At 34.4% G+C, this 16,772-nt stretch overlaps 1 protein-coding gene across 2 annotated transcripts in view; it reads left to right on the top strand.

Annotated features, from left to right (window-relative positions):
• Window positions 1-16,772, top strand: part of LOC107084518 (semaphorin-6D-like) — a 201,063-nt gene that overhangs the window by 157,868 nt on the left and 26,423 nt on the right. For both annotated transcript variants that reach the window (XM_015374399.1, XM_015374397.1), the window contains exons 19-20: window positions 4,981-5,039; window positions 6,075-6,128. In XM_015374399.1, coding sequence (XP_015229885.1) covers window positions 4,981-5,039; window positions 6,075-6,128 — 113 coding nt within the window. The remainder of the gene's footprint in view (window positions 1-4,980; window positions 5,040-6,074; window positions 6,129-16,772) is intronic.

Here is a 16,772-nt window from a genome sequence, read left to right on the forward strand (position 1 = left end):
GAATAGTTATTAAAGCCTCTTAGATACCTTCCTTTGAAGCACAGATTAGTTTTTCAGCTAATATCTAGTTGGGGTTGGATAAGGCAAGAGAGGGCTTATGCTTTATTGAAACATTCAAAGTTTAAAATAGAAATAGAAAAGGATAAAAATTGAACTTTATTGATCTGACAATGGAGAAATTAACTCTCTGCATTTAACCCAACCCCTTGGGGAGCAGTGGGCTGCCACTGTGCGGCGCCCGGGGAGCAGTGTGGGGTTAAGGGTCTTCGCTCAGGAACCCAGAGTGCAGGCTGTGGGGATCAAAGCGGGTACCTGCAACCTTCATAGACCACGAGCGCACTGCTATAACCACTAGGCCAACACCCCCCAAAATATGCCCCGCAGCTCCTATTTAGTAATGTTTGTCTTAGATGCTCAATTGCATAGAGGTTGTGCCCACTGGTTGTTACAGTGGCTTTTTCATTTTAATCGTGTTTTGTACATTAATGGCATCTAAGAAAAATATAGATGGAAAACTAACAGAAGTCAATTTTTTGGCCTCTTGGTATATTATTTTACGTTTTTTGTCAATATTTATTTTTCAAATTTTTCAGGTAATATTATTCTGAACCTCATTGAAGGCTTAGGCTGTTCTGTGTCAAATGAAGTTTGTTATATCAGTGAACCTGGAGCTGTTTAACAACCCCGAGTCTCAAAAACTTTCATTCTTTTGAAGTACACACAACCTGTGAATGTTCATTTAGCAGAAAACTCCCGCAGCCATGCATACATCGCAATTACATTTCACAGTCTTTCAAATGCGTTAACGCCTCCACTGCCGAGCCTTAGCACCGGGAACGTGAAATCACAATGCAGCGACGCCGGCGTCTGAGAACTTGGCTGTGTTTTTCAACTGAGTCTATTTTCATCCCCTCCCCCGAGTCGCTCCCTGCTAGATGAGCGAGGCGTTCAGGTGCCTGAGAGCGGTTGAGATATATAGTGGCTCACCGTTACATCGACCTCCTCCTGTTCCCTCTTTTTCTCCTCACTTGCAGCTCAGCCCACGCTGGTGGAAACGAAGCTCGAAGCGAAGGGCGGCAATGGAAGGAAACAGAGAACAAGCAATGAGGGAGATAAATATTGAGTGGCTGAGGGGGTGGACGAGTTAGCAAATATGAGGTACAGAGATATAAAGTGGAGTGCATTGGAAGAGGAAATCAGAATGATGCTTTTACATTTCATCAAACATGCTTTAAATGTTCTGCTACTTCTCTTCAGTTAAACCATTTGCTTATCGCTTGTGTAATATATATTTATATCATCATGCAAATACAGTATAGAGAGACAAATTTAAAATGACACTGTAAACTGAAATGTCAGTATACTCAAAACAAAGTTTCTGGTTAACATGCTGAGTTTTTTCCAAGCGAACCATAAGTTGTGCAGGAAGATATCTAAGAAATTCTGAGGTTATCATACACAAATATCTTTCAAATTTCAAAAGTGAAGTTCACTGTCGGTGTATATTATTTGATTTTGTTTATGTAAGATTAAAACTGAGGCTGCATCTTATCAAAATAAAATGCAAACTCTCTGGATGACTAGACTGCATGCTTGGCTGCCTCAGAGTCTTACAGGTCTTCTGACAAAGGACTGAATCTAACCCCCATTTTCAGGACAAACTGTGTGTATTTCTAAGACCCAGTCAGTCACTCGTTTGCAATTAAAACTCGTTCTGAAATCAGAAAGCGATTAAAAAATAAGCACAAAGAGTTTTGAGACAATTAGGGAATGCAGCTGATCCAATAAATAATATGGATACTGAGACAGAAGAAGTCCAAAGACTTTCATAATTAAAAGTTCTCTAGTGCCTTAGGATATAAACATCTTGTTAATTCTATTTTTTTATTAGAATTGTTTTACTTTAATGTTATTTATGTTGAGTTTGTTAAATCTGAATACAATGATCCTCAGCACAATAAAAATATAATTCTATCTCAAATCAATTATTGAAAAACATAAATGGTCTGAGAAATGACTCGTTTTTTTGTTTTTTTTATCTTTGCCTTTTTTATCACCTTATTGCATGCATTAACCTTAAAGTGGTGCATTGTGTGCTGAAACCATGCTCAAAACGTCCAGGGTATAAGTCGCTTGCTTTAAGTGCTATTGCATCCATTTACATAGATTTCCAGTGTGCAGAAATACCCAGAGACCTCGAAAAACCCACAAATGGATGTTTGTCACTGTCACAAGAGGTGCCAAAACTATGGTTTGGGAAATAGCTTTGTCTTTGATAGCTTGTGTCATTATAAAATGGCATTTTAACCCAAAGTGCAGCATTTTAAGAGAATTGATTCCAATTAAAATACTTGAATATTGCTCCATGAATAAAGTGCAGTGCAAATGTAAGAAGAAATACACTGAATGTCAGTAATTCTAAAGTGATGATCCATAACGCATTTATTGTTTTTTTACAGCCTGCATCACAATTGCATCAGTGTGCTTTTCATATTAAATTTTTCTAAAACCAAAATTAAATTTTAATGCTTTAAGTTTTTTTTCTTTGTGTGCACCAATGAAGTTTTCATTGGTGCATGCAGAAATCACCACTATACCGAATGCCATCCAGACAATTCACAGCCATGCACTCAGTTCTCTTTAACAGAACAGTTGGTGAGCGGATGGGCATTTGTGCTCACCCTGGTTCAAGCAGTGCGGTCTGCTGAGCCACAGACTTTTGATTGCAGCATCACACCATGAAATCTGCTGAGGTGTAAAATGAAAACGAGGTGAGAGAAATTAAATACGGCTCAGAGATATTAGTGAAGATGGATGTAGAGGACATTTTCTGTACGGGTTGAGGAGGAAAATGGAGAATAATCAAACGGGTTAAATTATGAAAAGTAATGATGCACAGTAGGATAAACTGAATAGAGTTTCAAACTGTTGTTTTTCTCTTTGATTTTGATGAAAAATTGTGTTTTCCGATATGACATATTTTTCATTAAAGAACAAGGTTCCAAATGGACTGGTTATTGACTCTGTCACAGATCGCAGCAGTTTGACAAATAAATTAACCTTTTCTTCCTAACTGCTTTTTAAAAACCAATCCATCACCTTCTCATACAAAATAGCTTCTGTACTACAGATTTTTTTCTAAAAGTCTCTCCTAGACGATAAGGTGAAACAAAATAATTTAGCTTTAACTAATTATTTAAAAGTCTGGAAAACTAGGTTGATAAAAATGTAAAAAACTTTTTTAAAGTGAAATTATTTTGTTTTGACAGTCCAGAATGGAATTTCATTAATAATAACAAAAGCATTGTTTAAACTCTTTTTAAACTTTTTAGTTTGTTTGAATCTTGAGGTCATCACTGAGGCTGAATTTGGTGAATGGCCAGAACATGTACTTTTAAATGTCCTTCACTTGTATACAATATTCTGTACATTAATTACATTAGTTGATCTCAAAATCATGTTAAACCTTTTTAAATCCTTTCTCAGACTCATAAGTTAATACAGCATTGCCAGTCAGTTCAAACAATATACCTATAAACACCTTAACCCGCTCTTAGGGCCTAATTATGGTGTTCAATCTCATTTTCATCATCAGCACCACAACAAACTACATATCTAGGGTTTAAACAAAGCAATTTTGGAAAAGATAAAGTAATAATGTTTGATCCAGGTGCCTTTACTGTTATAGGTCTATCTCTTAATAAGTGTTTTAGAGCACCAACTTATTCTAAATTGATTTTCTGGATTTTCTTCCATTTATTTTTATATATTTCTAGAATTTCTCAGTTTTGTTCAGTTTAAGCAAAAAAAAAAAAAACTTTACTTTCCTGTTTACATGACTAGATTAGATTAGAAGAAGAAATCTGAATGTATGAAAACAGAAGTTTGTGGAAATTGCAACCTTGTCACTGCAATATTTAGCAACAAAATCAACATAATCAACATTGCATGATGGGCAATCCTGTGTGCACAATTGTTTGTAAGAATCATAAGGATTTAATATTAGGCCATCTTCAATTTTAAAATCAAGTAAATAATAAAAGTCCTAATTTGTTATTATTATTTTTTTTGTCAGATGAAAAACTAAAGTGTAAGATGGTCATAACGCCAATTTAACTTAAGGTTTGGCAAAACATCAAGACAGAATAAGACTGCAGCGTAAAAACATAAGGAATGGTTACACTTGCAAACGAAGGAAGCAACTTCTATCTCCTATCAATACAGTTTCCATCCATATAATTTTACATTAAGGTGAAGGATAAATAAAAGGGAATCTAGTCTTACCTATGTCTGCCTTTCACATACTTAACTTCATCTTTTAGATTTTAGCAGTTAAATAAATTTTTCCCGTCCTAACTGAACAAGCAATAAAAATAAAACTGCAACTCTTGGACACCTTTGTTTTACGGATGTAATTTTGTGCTCTGAGGCTGTGAAATCCTGATTTGTACTGCCTTTAAAAATTGATTTGAAGGTCATATGAAACTGCTGGCGGTGAGAAAGGCATACTGGGTAAACAACGGGGACTCAGACCCATAGACAGAGACACTCAGACGGCGGTAAATGGCTTTGCTTACTGCCGCTGCACTCAGATATAGGCTGCTTCACTTTACTGCCACTGACAGTATGTGTGAGTGTTTTTCATGCTTACCTCTAGTCACATCCTGTCTCCTGTCTGGACAAGTTTCACCTTTTTCACTTTAATTGGAGGACAAATGAGGAGGTGAAGAAGTTTGCTGCGTTATTTTCCTCAACCTATAAAAGTATTTGGCCTTCAACATGCCTGGACATTAAATATTGTAGATAAGCTAATTAAACGTATTGCCTCTACTTTAAACATGTTCAGTCTGATAAAATTCATAATAACTTTTAACTGACAGTAACCAGGAAAATATAAAGGCCATGTTTGATGTATGTAGGTCAACATTTTCCCTTATAGTTTGTTATAAATGTTCTTTTATGTTGTTTTTTTCTCTACAGGGCGGGGTTCGAACAGGATATAGAGGGTGACCACTCTTTTTACCCAGACAACTGTCACAGTAAGATCTTTTAAAGTCACTAAACTATTTAAGGGTTCTGACATAAACTGTAGAGGTGTTAGAATATATACGAGGATGTCTGTCAGTAGATAATACAGTTCAAGTTATCCCAGTTTGAGACATAATTAGAAAAACATAGCAATATAAAAATTGGAATTCTGGTTTCCCAGTAGTCTTAGCTTTTTAATGTGAAGATTCGCTGTCATCCAGGTCATAGTCATTCCAAAAAAGTTAAGAAATAAACCACTGGACTTTGTTGTCTTATATTTATAAGAAAAATACAAAGGCATTAGTGGAGTCCAGAAATATAATTTTCAACCCTGCAAAATACACACTTTGATACCACACCACTCTAAGCGGCTAGTGTTCAAAACTTATGCCTTTGTAAAATCATGGGCAAACTCATTAGCATGTGCAAACTTGATATACAAAGTGGGTGGAATTTGTATTATGCATGTGTGTGTGTGTAAAATTGGCGGAACCACAAGCACAAACATTTGATTATTCCCAACAAAAATTTGGAATAACTTTAATCTTCAGGAGATTAGAAATAAAATTATTGACACGGTAAAGGTGACTCTAAGACCATCTCCAAGCTGTTTTATATTCATGTGACTAGAGATGCACATATTATTGAGTTCAGTATGACTCCAGTTCTCCTAAGAAGGTTCTACAGATTTCTTAAACAACATTAATGAGCACATTTCATAAAGTGAAAAATTTAATTCATTTTATAATAAGATTAAAGCAGGATTAGTTAATATCAGAAACTTTAGGCCCCTTGCAGAATACAATTTGATATATCATCTGAAATTGAAAAGTTTTCTTATAACATAGATCAAATTTTGCAATTTTGCAAATTTTGTGTTGCAAAATGTCCATATGAGGGATTATTGTGTGAATATTAATGCTTTGAATCATCTTTTGTGATTTTTTTTAAATATAATTTCTTAGACAAGTCACAGTATTTTTTAAAAATATGTGTTTTATTTGACCCAAGTTCTTGAAATTGTTTTTTCTGTGATTTTTGTACAGCTGATCTTTTGGCAACAACACGGAACCAGGAGTCGGCTGCTGACTCTGCCTATGGTAAAGTTAAGCATTTTCTTTATTACTTTATTATATTTTCTAAAATGTCTTGGTTCCTATATTAGTCATCCATGTTAAGAATCTCATGCTAATAGATTGTCTGTGTATAACAATTTATGAGTGTGAAAATAGGTTCTAATGCTCTAATACTCCAGATGTTTACCTCATAGATACTAAGCATATTCAGAGGAACTAAGGCTCTCAAGAAATCACAGCATCTGAAAACAACTTTGTTTGTTTGTGGTGTAACATTAAGTTCATAAAACTGGACTTTCAGCTTCAATCTTGTGTAAGTTTGTCTTGACTCTGTTGAGGCGGTTTTTAACTTATTTAATAAAAGAGTAAATGTCCTAAAGAGATGAAAACACATTTGTGGAATATGTGCTGATACAGCAAACATAACTGATCAGCTGTTTCCCCTGCTGGCATCCTTGAACCAAGCACTTGAATGGCACTCCTGTACAACATGCACAGTTGCAACACATTCATTAAAACCTCAGCCAATTACTGATCTGATCTCTGCAGTAGCCTCCACTACAGTCAAGCATAACCTAAACATATGATGATCTTCACCTTGCCTGAACCCCCCCCCTTTCATGAAAGGATGCCAAATTTGCATTATTCTTTGCAGATTTTAAAAGTTTGATCAAAACTTGCATGGCGTGTGAATAGAATTGCAGCTAATGGTAGAGTTTGACTTTAAAGTAGAGAATCTGATTCATATTACGTGTGGAACATTTCAAAATACACCGTTCATGGTTTGTTTTACAGCCTATATTCAGCATGCAAATATGTTGATAAGCTTTAGGAAGAAGTTATGATAAAGTGCACTTAAAGCCTGCAGGAAGAGGCCAAGAAACTCCTGTCTCAGTTTGATTTCTTTACTAACAAGTTTAGACTCAAATGGAGGAAAACAGTTTTTTTGTTGCTAGGTTGACTCTAGTTAATGTACAGTAACTCATTGCTCAGTTTGACATCATTACTTTCCACCACTTACGTCCAGTAGATCAAAGCCTGGCCGCTCTCAGCTACCTTCTCTGTATTCATTGCTGCAGCTCAGCTGCTACCTGACTGTCAAGAGTCCTTCTCGTAAACCAGGAGAATCATTGTCATTCACCGAGCAGCAGCCGAACCCACACAGTGAATCCTATTATTGCTCTATACGGTGCATTCCTGTGATTAAAGCCAGAGAGAGGACAGCTAGAAAGAAATGTCTGCTTTGTGGTCTGCTTGACTCGAGCCGAGTTCGTTTTTAGGAACACTTGAACCCAAGAGGCTGCGTGGTGTCAGCGATTACAACTGCACTGATGAAGAGAAGGAAGGTGAGGGAGAGCAAGGTCGTCAGACTGTGAGCTCAGTGAATCAGGGAGATGAAAGCGATCGATGATTAGTCTTTCGTTTTCACCAGTTCTGAAAACATTTTGAATTACAGACCTTATTCAGGTCTGAATGATGTTCTTTATCAGTCTCTTCAAATTCAATCACTGCCTCGATTTGACATTGTCATGTCCATGTAACAAGGTTTTTTTTTTCTTTTTTCCATAAGTGAACAAATGTGAGTCAGGCAAAGGCTGCATCTCCTGAGCTAAATTCACTCTAGGCTATGAAATCCAAGGTTAGACTCATAGCTGTCATAACGTAAAGAATACCTCATTTTGTATTCTACCACTTAACCTAACTGCACCCAACTGGCTTTGAAATACGACTGTGTTAGTTAAATAGAATAAAGTCATAAATACAAATACTTTCATTAAAAATATATTCCTATTGAGCACTGAGTGCTTAATAGCAGAGTTGGAAAAAACTCAGTTGACCTATTCCTTTGTTGGTTGTAACATGGGATTACATGACTTTATTCTATATATTCTATTGTCAACAAGGGAATTTAGGTTGGCCTTAATGATTCTTATATACATTGTAAGATTAAATAGGACTACAACCTTTGAACAAGCTTTTCTTTGTACTTATTATATGCAGTAAATATTAACAAGGTTGCAAACATGGCTGCTGGCATTTGTTTCTTGAAGTTTAAAATTCTCCAATGAATATAACATATTACCAAAGCAGCTAATCTATCATAGCACTAAATAGCACAGAAAGAATGATTCAATTCAGTTTATTTACAGTATGTAAAGCCGATTTACTGCACGTCAGCAGACATATTTGAATAAGCTTCTACAGTCAGAGTGATTCAAAGTTTTCTGTGTAAGGAAAGCCAGCTGATTGCATCCAGGCATTGAGTTTGGAGGATTCTTTCCTCCTGGATGAGCTTGTTACAAATATTCACTTGCATTTTATCATTGACTTTACAGCATCCCACACCTACCCACATGCATGCAGAAACAGTGGAGAGGAAAAAATTTCCATTTTACAGGAATAAACCTTCCAACAGTTTCATGAACAAACCAAATGTATGATTCATTTGATATTACAATGATGTCTCTTGCAGCATTTGTCCTATATTTAATAGAGTTAAAAGATTCTTTAGGGAAAATGCCTATATTTTGTTTTGTGTTGCTTTTTCGACAACTAATTTTAGTACAGTATTATTTTGAATAATCCTATTAGCTATAACGGATTTTGGGAGAGAAAGCATTGGAACTCTCTAGTGGTGAAACAGAGTTATTACAAGGCTGCCATGAGTCTTCTAATGGACTTTGCAACTTAAAAAAAAAAAAAAAAAAACTTAAGTGTCTTTTTATACATTTTACCTGATTTCTAAATGCATTTTCAACTGTGATATGACAATCTTTCATTATATTTACACAGGAAGATGTATAGAAAACCTCGTACGTATTCTTTTGTTCAGGAAGGAATTAATATGTTCATATATGACTGTATTTACTAAAACCCCCAGTGAGCCAATTAGTGATTTTCACTCCTCTCGGTATTTAACACACTTTGTCTTTTTGTATATCTATTTACTGTTTTTGTAACTACTTTTACCAGTGTGCAAATTGATTTCTCCATGTTTTAGCTTAATTAGAGTCTTCAATTAAACCTTTCATGCTTAAGGCAACTCCCCTTAGCTTTAATCCCTAGTATGGCATTCTTTAAAAAAAAAAGACATATTTCACCCTATAAGGTTCCCAGGTGTTTTGCATTCTCGATTCAACCTTTAGTTTCATTTCATTATTTCTGTTTCATTTCTTGAAACACATCACTATTTTTGAAGGGAGAGAAACTCCTCATCCACATCCTGACTTATGAATCAATAGCTTCATGCCTTAATTTTCTTTGCATAATTAAGACTTAGCAGAAACATCTCCACCTTCCAGTGAAAAGATTAATCCAATGTTGATTACAGTCATACAGCAGATATGATTGTTACAAATAAAATATTGTTTTATGATATAATGTGTATTTTTTTGGATTAATTGCTTGACTTGTGGTAATTGTATTGAAATAAACTGACTAAGTTCTAGATTTTGTAAGGCCAGTAGGAAAATTCACAAAGTTTATGCACTATGGCATAAAAGAACTACAGTATCTCTATTGCATGGCATTACCCATATACTTTATTTTGCTCACTTTCTGGTATTTGAGATGTTAAAATCTATGCTGAACTGTCTTTATATTAGCCGCTTTTCATTTTACAGGTAAAACTTACCACAGTTGCTTTCTGCATAATGTCCACCAAGGCTTTAACTCTGCAGTGACTTGTTTGGCACCAAAATAGGTTGTAGACTTGTTGTCAGTGAAAATGCCACTCAGACTTCTCAGGTCTTCTGGCTCAACTCTGCAAATTCAGAACTGAACAAGGGAAAGCAGATTTTAATTCTTAAGAATTATCTCGCGGAAAACTGTAAAAGTGCTGAAAACCCAAAATTACTTTAAGTTAAGCTTAAATATGTATTTTTTACTCTGCTATCTAAACATAAGTTAGAGGTTTAGAGGACGATCTTTTATTTCCGGGTGATCATCTGAATAAAGGTCCTCCTACTTGTCAATCATTCTGGTTATATGTTTACGTAAGTCCGTCCTACATGCTCATCCCGGTAGCCATCTTTTCCTGCGTATGCACACTTTCAGCATCATATATGTGTGGTGAGCTACAGTGTCAGACAGTCAGCGAAGCTCACCTTTCTCATCGTGGTTCTTTGAAAATGGCCGAGGGTCATTAGAGAAAAAGTGTCTACGAAGTGTATGAGAAGAAAAGAAAGGCCTCAGATGAGGCAGATATATCCTGGAATGCTTTGTGTGGAGAGCTCTCCTCACAAAGCATTCTGGGATTTGCTGTCACAGCAGCCCGCTGTCACCATAGGCTATCGTTAAGAGACAGCGGCAACTTATAACAAAGATGGTGCAGGCACCGCACATTGGAAGAGGAGTTACATGACCAAGAGAGCAAAAAGCAGTGATCATCTTTCCGAACGGTCAGTTAACTGAGTTTGCTATAAAGTCCACTACATAGTCCCCACTGTATATGGACACAGTAGGCTTGTATGAGCTATGAGAACAACACATTTTAAACAGGGAGTGCACAAGGAGAAATGGGCTTGTGCATGCTCTTGCATGCGCAATTTTTTTTTTCAAGTGGAGAGGGCGAGTCTTTTAAAAAGACTCCATAATACCTTTCTGTTTTCAGTTTTCAGTTTTTTTTTTTATATAATCATTATATCTTTTTTAATATATTGTCTTATTTTGATATTCATTTTATTAAATATTTGTGTTTCCTTTTTTTAACTAAGATTTTCTTTTTCTTATTTACAGCATTTGTAACTGTTGTGCTACTAAAAGCTGCTACATAAATACACTTGCCTTGCCTTTGCTTAGTGTCTGGCAGCCAGGTGTGAAGGGCTCCCAACACGATAAATGAATGAATGATGTTTTAGCCTTTGTGCACCCTTATTCATCTGCAACATGCTAGATTGGTTATCATTTCCGTAATGACATCATTTGCTGGGGAACTATTCCCTTAATGAGGTTTTTTCAGTAGATTGCTTATTTAATGCACTGACAAGAAGACCCCCATGGGTTTTGCTCAGTCCTTGAATGGACACAAATTGGCCTTGTGCTTTTATAGAGCAGTTTTTTTTTTCCTTTTATTTGATGAGAGCTGACATTGTGTGTAATGAGTGGTACAAATGCAAATTATAATGGTTCTGGGATGACATAAATGCAGTCCGTGACCTTTAAATTACTTGTTGTGCAGACGATCCAGTAAATTAAGTTTGTTCTGCTGGTAAGCATAAGGAGTGCCTGGCTTTATAATTCCCAATTAAATTCATTGCAGTCGACTTCTCAGAAAACTGTGGATGTTAGGCTGAGTGTGGCCGTGATCTGAGGTTACTGTGGTTTAGATCTGTGTCCAGAACTTTTTTGTACAATCAAAACTACCAGGTGAAACAAAAGGCTAAAAAACATCCACGCTTCTCGAAAACTATCCTCAGTTTTCTTCTCATTTGCATTTAAACAGAGTTTCAAAACAGTTACAAGGATTTAACATGGATAGTTGAGGATGAGTTCTGCCTCAGAGTCATGTTCAAACGGCTTGAGGTTATAGATCTTCGCTCTCTGCAATTAATTCCTTTGGTAAAAATATAAGAATAAATATGTATTAAAAAGATGAAAAATTATTTGGTATGTTTTAATCCGACCCGACTGCCTGTTTGTTCAAATGTAACCATATTTATTGGGTATTACTAAAAAAATTCACACTGACATTAAAGCTATGGGAGGAATTTAAGCTTAATTCAATGACTGTGAACTAGAATTTGGTTTTTTATTTAAGTTACAATATTATTTGTATATTTAACTCTCTTTAATAGCTCTGCTGTTTAGCTATTATTGTCCCTTTCTGATTATCCTCATTGTTCCTGAGTAGTTATCAATGCATCCTATCCTATAACTATCTTTCAAACATTATCAAATCTATAAAATGATTAGTATTGCAGCATATGGAGTGAAAATAAATATACACTGCTTAATCAAGTAATGCTACTGCAAGCATAACCAAAGGACTTGGTAATTTATTTATTTATGAATTGTGTGTATGAAAGTTTCTTTCTGGTATTTTTTACTTTTTAACTTAGCTTGTCTGTTGTTTTCCTTTCACTGAGTTTTTTCTCTTTATTTTTATAGTGGTCGTTCATCTTATTTGGAACATAACATGAAAACCACCCAATGAAAACATCTATAATAAACAACTAGCCTTGGATATGTAAGCTGTCACAGGAATCTAGAGGAGAATATTAAAGATAAAAAAAAATGTATAACGCAGCAGAAATTATAACATCATTTCTTATTAGAAATGCATTAGAAATGCAGCAGAAATGAGAACTTCCATTTAGCCATTTTCGTATCATTGTGGCAAACATTTATGGCAGTAAAAGTACTGAGTTTTAGAATATCCCTTTAAAGTCTCCACCATGAAATAACTGATAAGCCTTCTAATTTTTCTAAATTAGAATTGCCATTGAACTTTCTGAAAAATGAAATACAAAACATGCATTTTGTTAAGTTTAAGTTAAATTAGATCCTTAATTTTCATCAATTTTGATACATTAGGAATTTCTGTCTAACATTTTCTGTTCACTACATGGGTCTGAATGTGTAAGTTGGGGTTTCAAAACAAAAACATTACATTGATGTTTTTGTTTTGAAACCCTGACTTATACATTATACTGATGATACAGAGGTCTCAAAAACGTATGTATAAAAAATGATACACTTGGCTTTAAATTGATATATTTTGCTGTCACCTTTAAAAAGTGTTTAAAAGTCAACATGGATTTTTTTTCTCTTATTAAAGTGTTGTTATGGATTATGCCCAAGGTCTTTATTGTTTATATCAGTAGTGATAAATTTACTGAGCAGAACAAGATGTTCGCAGAAACCAATCTGTTGGTGCGTTTTTAAGGTGACATTGACACATTGCCATAGATGTTCTTTAAAACTTTCCAAACAGAAGCTGTTTAACTTTAAGCTAACTCCTCCAATGCATGAAGGGTAAAATCAGTGTGTTGTTGCTCCCAGTCCTCATTTATTCTAACAGCGTCTGGCTGCTTTTCAACCTCACTCTGCTGCTGCTGTTGATCTCAGAGCTGCTCTTTCCAGTAGTTTAGGGTGGGGGGGGCATCTGTTGCCTCGAAGGAGTTGATGGTGTGACTCATTTTCAGCACAACAGCTTCTTATGTTTGTAATTACATGAATATGAGAAGCTGACATTCAAAGCAGCTGAAATGCTGTTTAATTGAAGCATTAATTTACTAATCGCAATACAAAAACGGTAGCCGTGACATTTACTAAAAACATTAATTGAGTCTAGAAATCGTGTAAGAGAGGATGTCTGGAACAGTTACTGTGGGACATGGTTTAGTTCTATTAAGCTGTGTCTAATATGGCTATTAATGTGTCTGCAGGGTTGTAAAACATACTAAAAGGTGGAGAATTAAATCTTAAAAAATTGAGGCTATTAAAAAGTATTGAAATGTAATAAAGTTGATCTGATAATTATTTTTCCTAATCAAAATACCTTACATAATAGTTTTTATGTGCAAGAACAACCTGAGATGGCAGTGAAATAAAGATATCAGTAAGCGTGTGTAAGTATGTTGTCAAACTACACATGCCTCAATGCAACACCTTAAAATCTTTTTTTATAAGTGGATTTGCTCTTGAATTGAGGAGGTAAGTGAGACACTTTGCCAATGGAACAGGACAATTTACATTTAAAATAAGAAAAAAAACAATTCCATTGTCTTATCTCAAGTGCATATTATCTAATTATATCATTTTAAAAGTAGAAATACTAATTCCATTGGCAAAACCTATTCAAATTAAGAGTAAATACACTTCATTGGGAGTCTTGAAAATAGAGGCATTTCTCACAAAACAAGTAGAAATAGGTACTCTTGTTCAAAAAGCTGGAAACGTGCATAAAGAACCTTTGTTGCTGGAGTATGTTGGCAACTTACAGTTGCATTAATGCCAAAATGTCATCAGTGTATGAAAGTTTTCAGACATCTGGTTAGAGCGCATCAGATTTAAAGACTGGTGTAGTTTTTATTTACTGATTTAATTGTAAGCATTACTACATTTACGCACAAAAAAAGTTTAACCTCAAAAAGTACGAATTTTAAACAATTTTATAATTAGTCACTACAAAAGTTTCAAATGTTGCCATTACAGTTGCAGCTCACCAATTCAGAAAAATAATAATTTTGTGACAGTATTAAGAATGTATTTAAAGGTGTTAAATTCAACCTAAGAATTCATACCCAAGGTTAGGCTTGATATGTTTGATACCAGAATTTACATGAAACTTTATCATTAATTAAGAAGAATTTCTAATAAAGTATTAGCACCACATTCAGTGGTTAATAAGTGGTCTATGGTTTAGTTATTTTCCGCTATAAATGATTGTAGTTTTCAGTCTTGGCCTTTTCTTTTAGGGTTTAAAAAGGATTCTTTTGAGTGATTTAAGTAATCTAACTTAATGAGATCCTAATATGCACACTTTTAAGAAAGGGTGATCTTACTGCTATTTGCAACCAGCTTTTTTGGTTGGTTTGAAATGCTTGAAATATTATATTTATCCTTTTAACAAAGTATTCATATTTCAGCCATGTCGGATGGAAAGAAAACAAGTCTATAATTCTTAAAAATAATAGCAACAACTGGGATTTATCAGTTTTCAGTTTAGAATGAAATGAACTATATAGTGGAATTGGTTGTTTTTTTTTTTTTTACAATCCCAGCTTATAAAAAGTAGAATCATGCTATTTGAAATTTAATATTTGCTTTGAATCTATTATATGTTGCATTTTTCTGGCATTGGACTAAAGTGCAGACAAGAAAGTACTTCGATCTAAGAAGGATCTAGGAGAATGTGTAAAACGGGGCATGGTCATTAAAAAATTATAACAGGAACAGCGCTTTCTCCAGAAATATAATCAGTTTCATAATTATTAATGGGAGAAGTAAAACCTAAAGCCAATGATGCTATTGGACATTACTACTGCTTATTTTTCTTTCTATATTGTGCTAAAATTGCAATGTGATTTTTTTGCTCATATTTTTCAGCAAAACAGGCAACATATTTGCCAACACCCTTTCATTATTTCAAGTTATTGTTTATTGACTTTATTTGATTTTAATTGATTACAAACATACAGTAAAATATTTGCTTTTATTAGATTTTTGGTTGCATCTTTTTGGTTGCATCTCTTTGTTCAACTAGTTAATGACCTAATTCTACTACTCTATGTTGGAAACAAATAGTTAAACCATCTTTTATTAGGAGACAAAAATTTGAAATCTTTAGTGACACTTATCCTGTGTATGAGTTGCATATCTGCATTTCAGTAGCAGTTAAAATGTAATAAAAATATCTTTAAAATTATGAACCTAAGCCAACATGGCATGTGCTCAAATTGCTGTAATTTGGGGCTTGTTGATGTTTAACACTGTAAATTGTTGAGTTTTTTGGGCAACCAACTCTGTGACCATCTTCATCTGGCTTTACATCAAATGTTTCTGCAGAGATAATAGATTTAAACAATAAAAAGCATTATTAATCAAAAGGCAAATAAGTATGCTTAATTATAAATTATGAAATTGAGTTACTCTATTCCTGTGACTGTAAGATTAAATCCATCTTTGAATAGAAGTTTTACATTGTACTATTTTACCTACCTAAATAAAGTATATATGTTGATTAATCTTTGGGTTTTACCACAGCATTAATTATTGGAAAGATTTAGGACCAAAGAGACAAAATAAGGAAAAAAAAACTCATGATTTATTGTCATCTAATATTTGTTCGAAAGGACAACTTTGACTCATGTCAGTTTAGGGGAGATATTGCCTTTTTTCTAGATTATCAGTGATGTTCTACAACAAACATGTGTTTTGTTGGATAAGCCAAATGTATCAACTGATGAGGAAATTTGAAAATTTAATGTAAATTAACTTATCTTTACAGCTTTAGATGAGACCTATTATATTTTAATCATCTTTAAGGAAAAACTGGGGTTTGCTAGCACTCTATTGATGTTGACTCTTAAAGTGCTTTTTTATTATAAATTAAAAAGCATCACATTTACTAAATACTGTTGAAATAAATACCATGCTGCAGAAATTACCAGCTGTTGGAAAATATAGTTAAGATCTCCATAAAAAAAAACAACACTTAGATTATGATATAGTGATTTGGATGCTCTCTCTTATGGCATGGGAAGGGAACCATGGCATGTAAACTGACTAGTTCTACAGCTGCTGACAACAGACAGCGGTGAAGACTCTGATGTTTCCACAGTTATATTCCAGTCACTATCAGAGAGGAATGAAGCAGAGTCAGAAGAACGTGAGCTGTCATCAGAAAGCAGAGCTCACCTTTAGGGCTCAGCTCTAAACGTGTTGGAGCCACTAGCAGAGTCGACAGCAACACACAGCAGTAAAAAAATACAAAGGGGAAGCAGCAACAGATTATTATAGGACTTGAAGATACAACCTGATTTGCAGCAAGACATAAACACAACATTTGCCGTCATGTTTTAGAATCCTTTTGTGCATTTAGTGATTAGATTCAATGATAAAATGTATAGATGGCTGACTTTTCAAAGAAACCATAAAGTATGTTAAAGTAAAAGGTAAAATATTAATCTTTAAAAGACATCTTGATCCTATAATATATACTGT

Source organism: Cyprinodon variegatus, unplaced genomic scaffold (assembly GCF_000732505.1).
Source record: "Cyprinodon variegatus isolate N-32 unplaced genomic scaffold, C_variegatus-1.0 Scaffold101, whole genome shotgun sequence".
Lineage (NCBI taxonomy): Eukaryota > Metazoa > Chordata > Actinopteri > Cyprinodontiformes > Cyprinodontidae > Cyprinodon > Cyprinodon variegatus.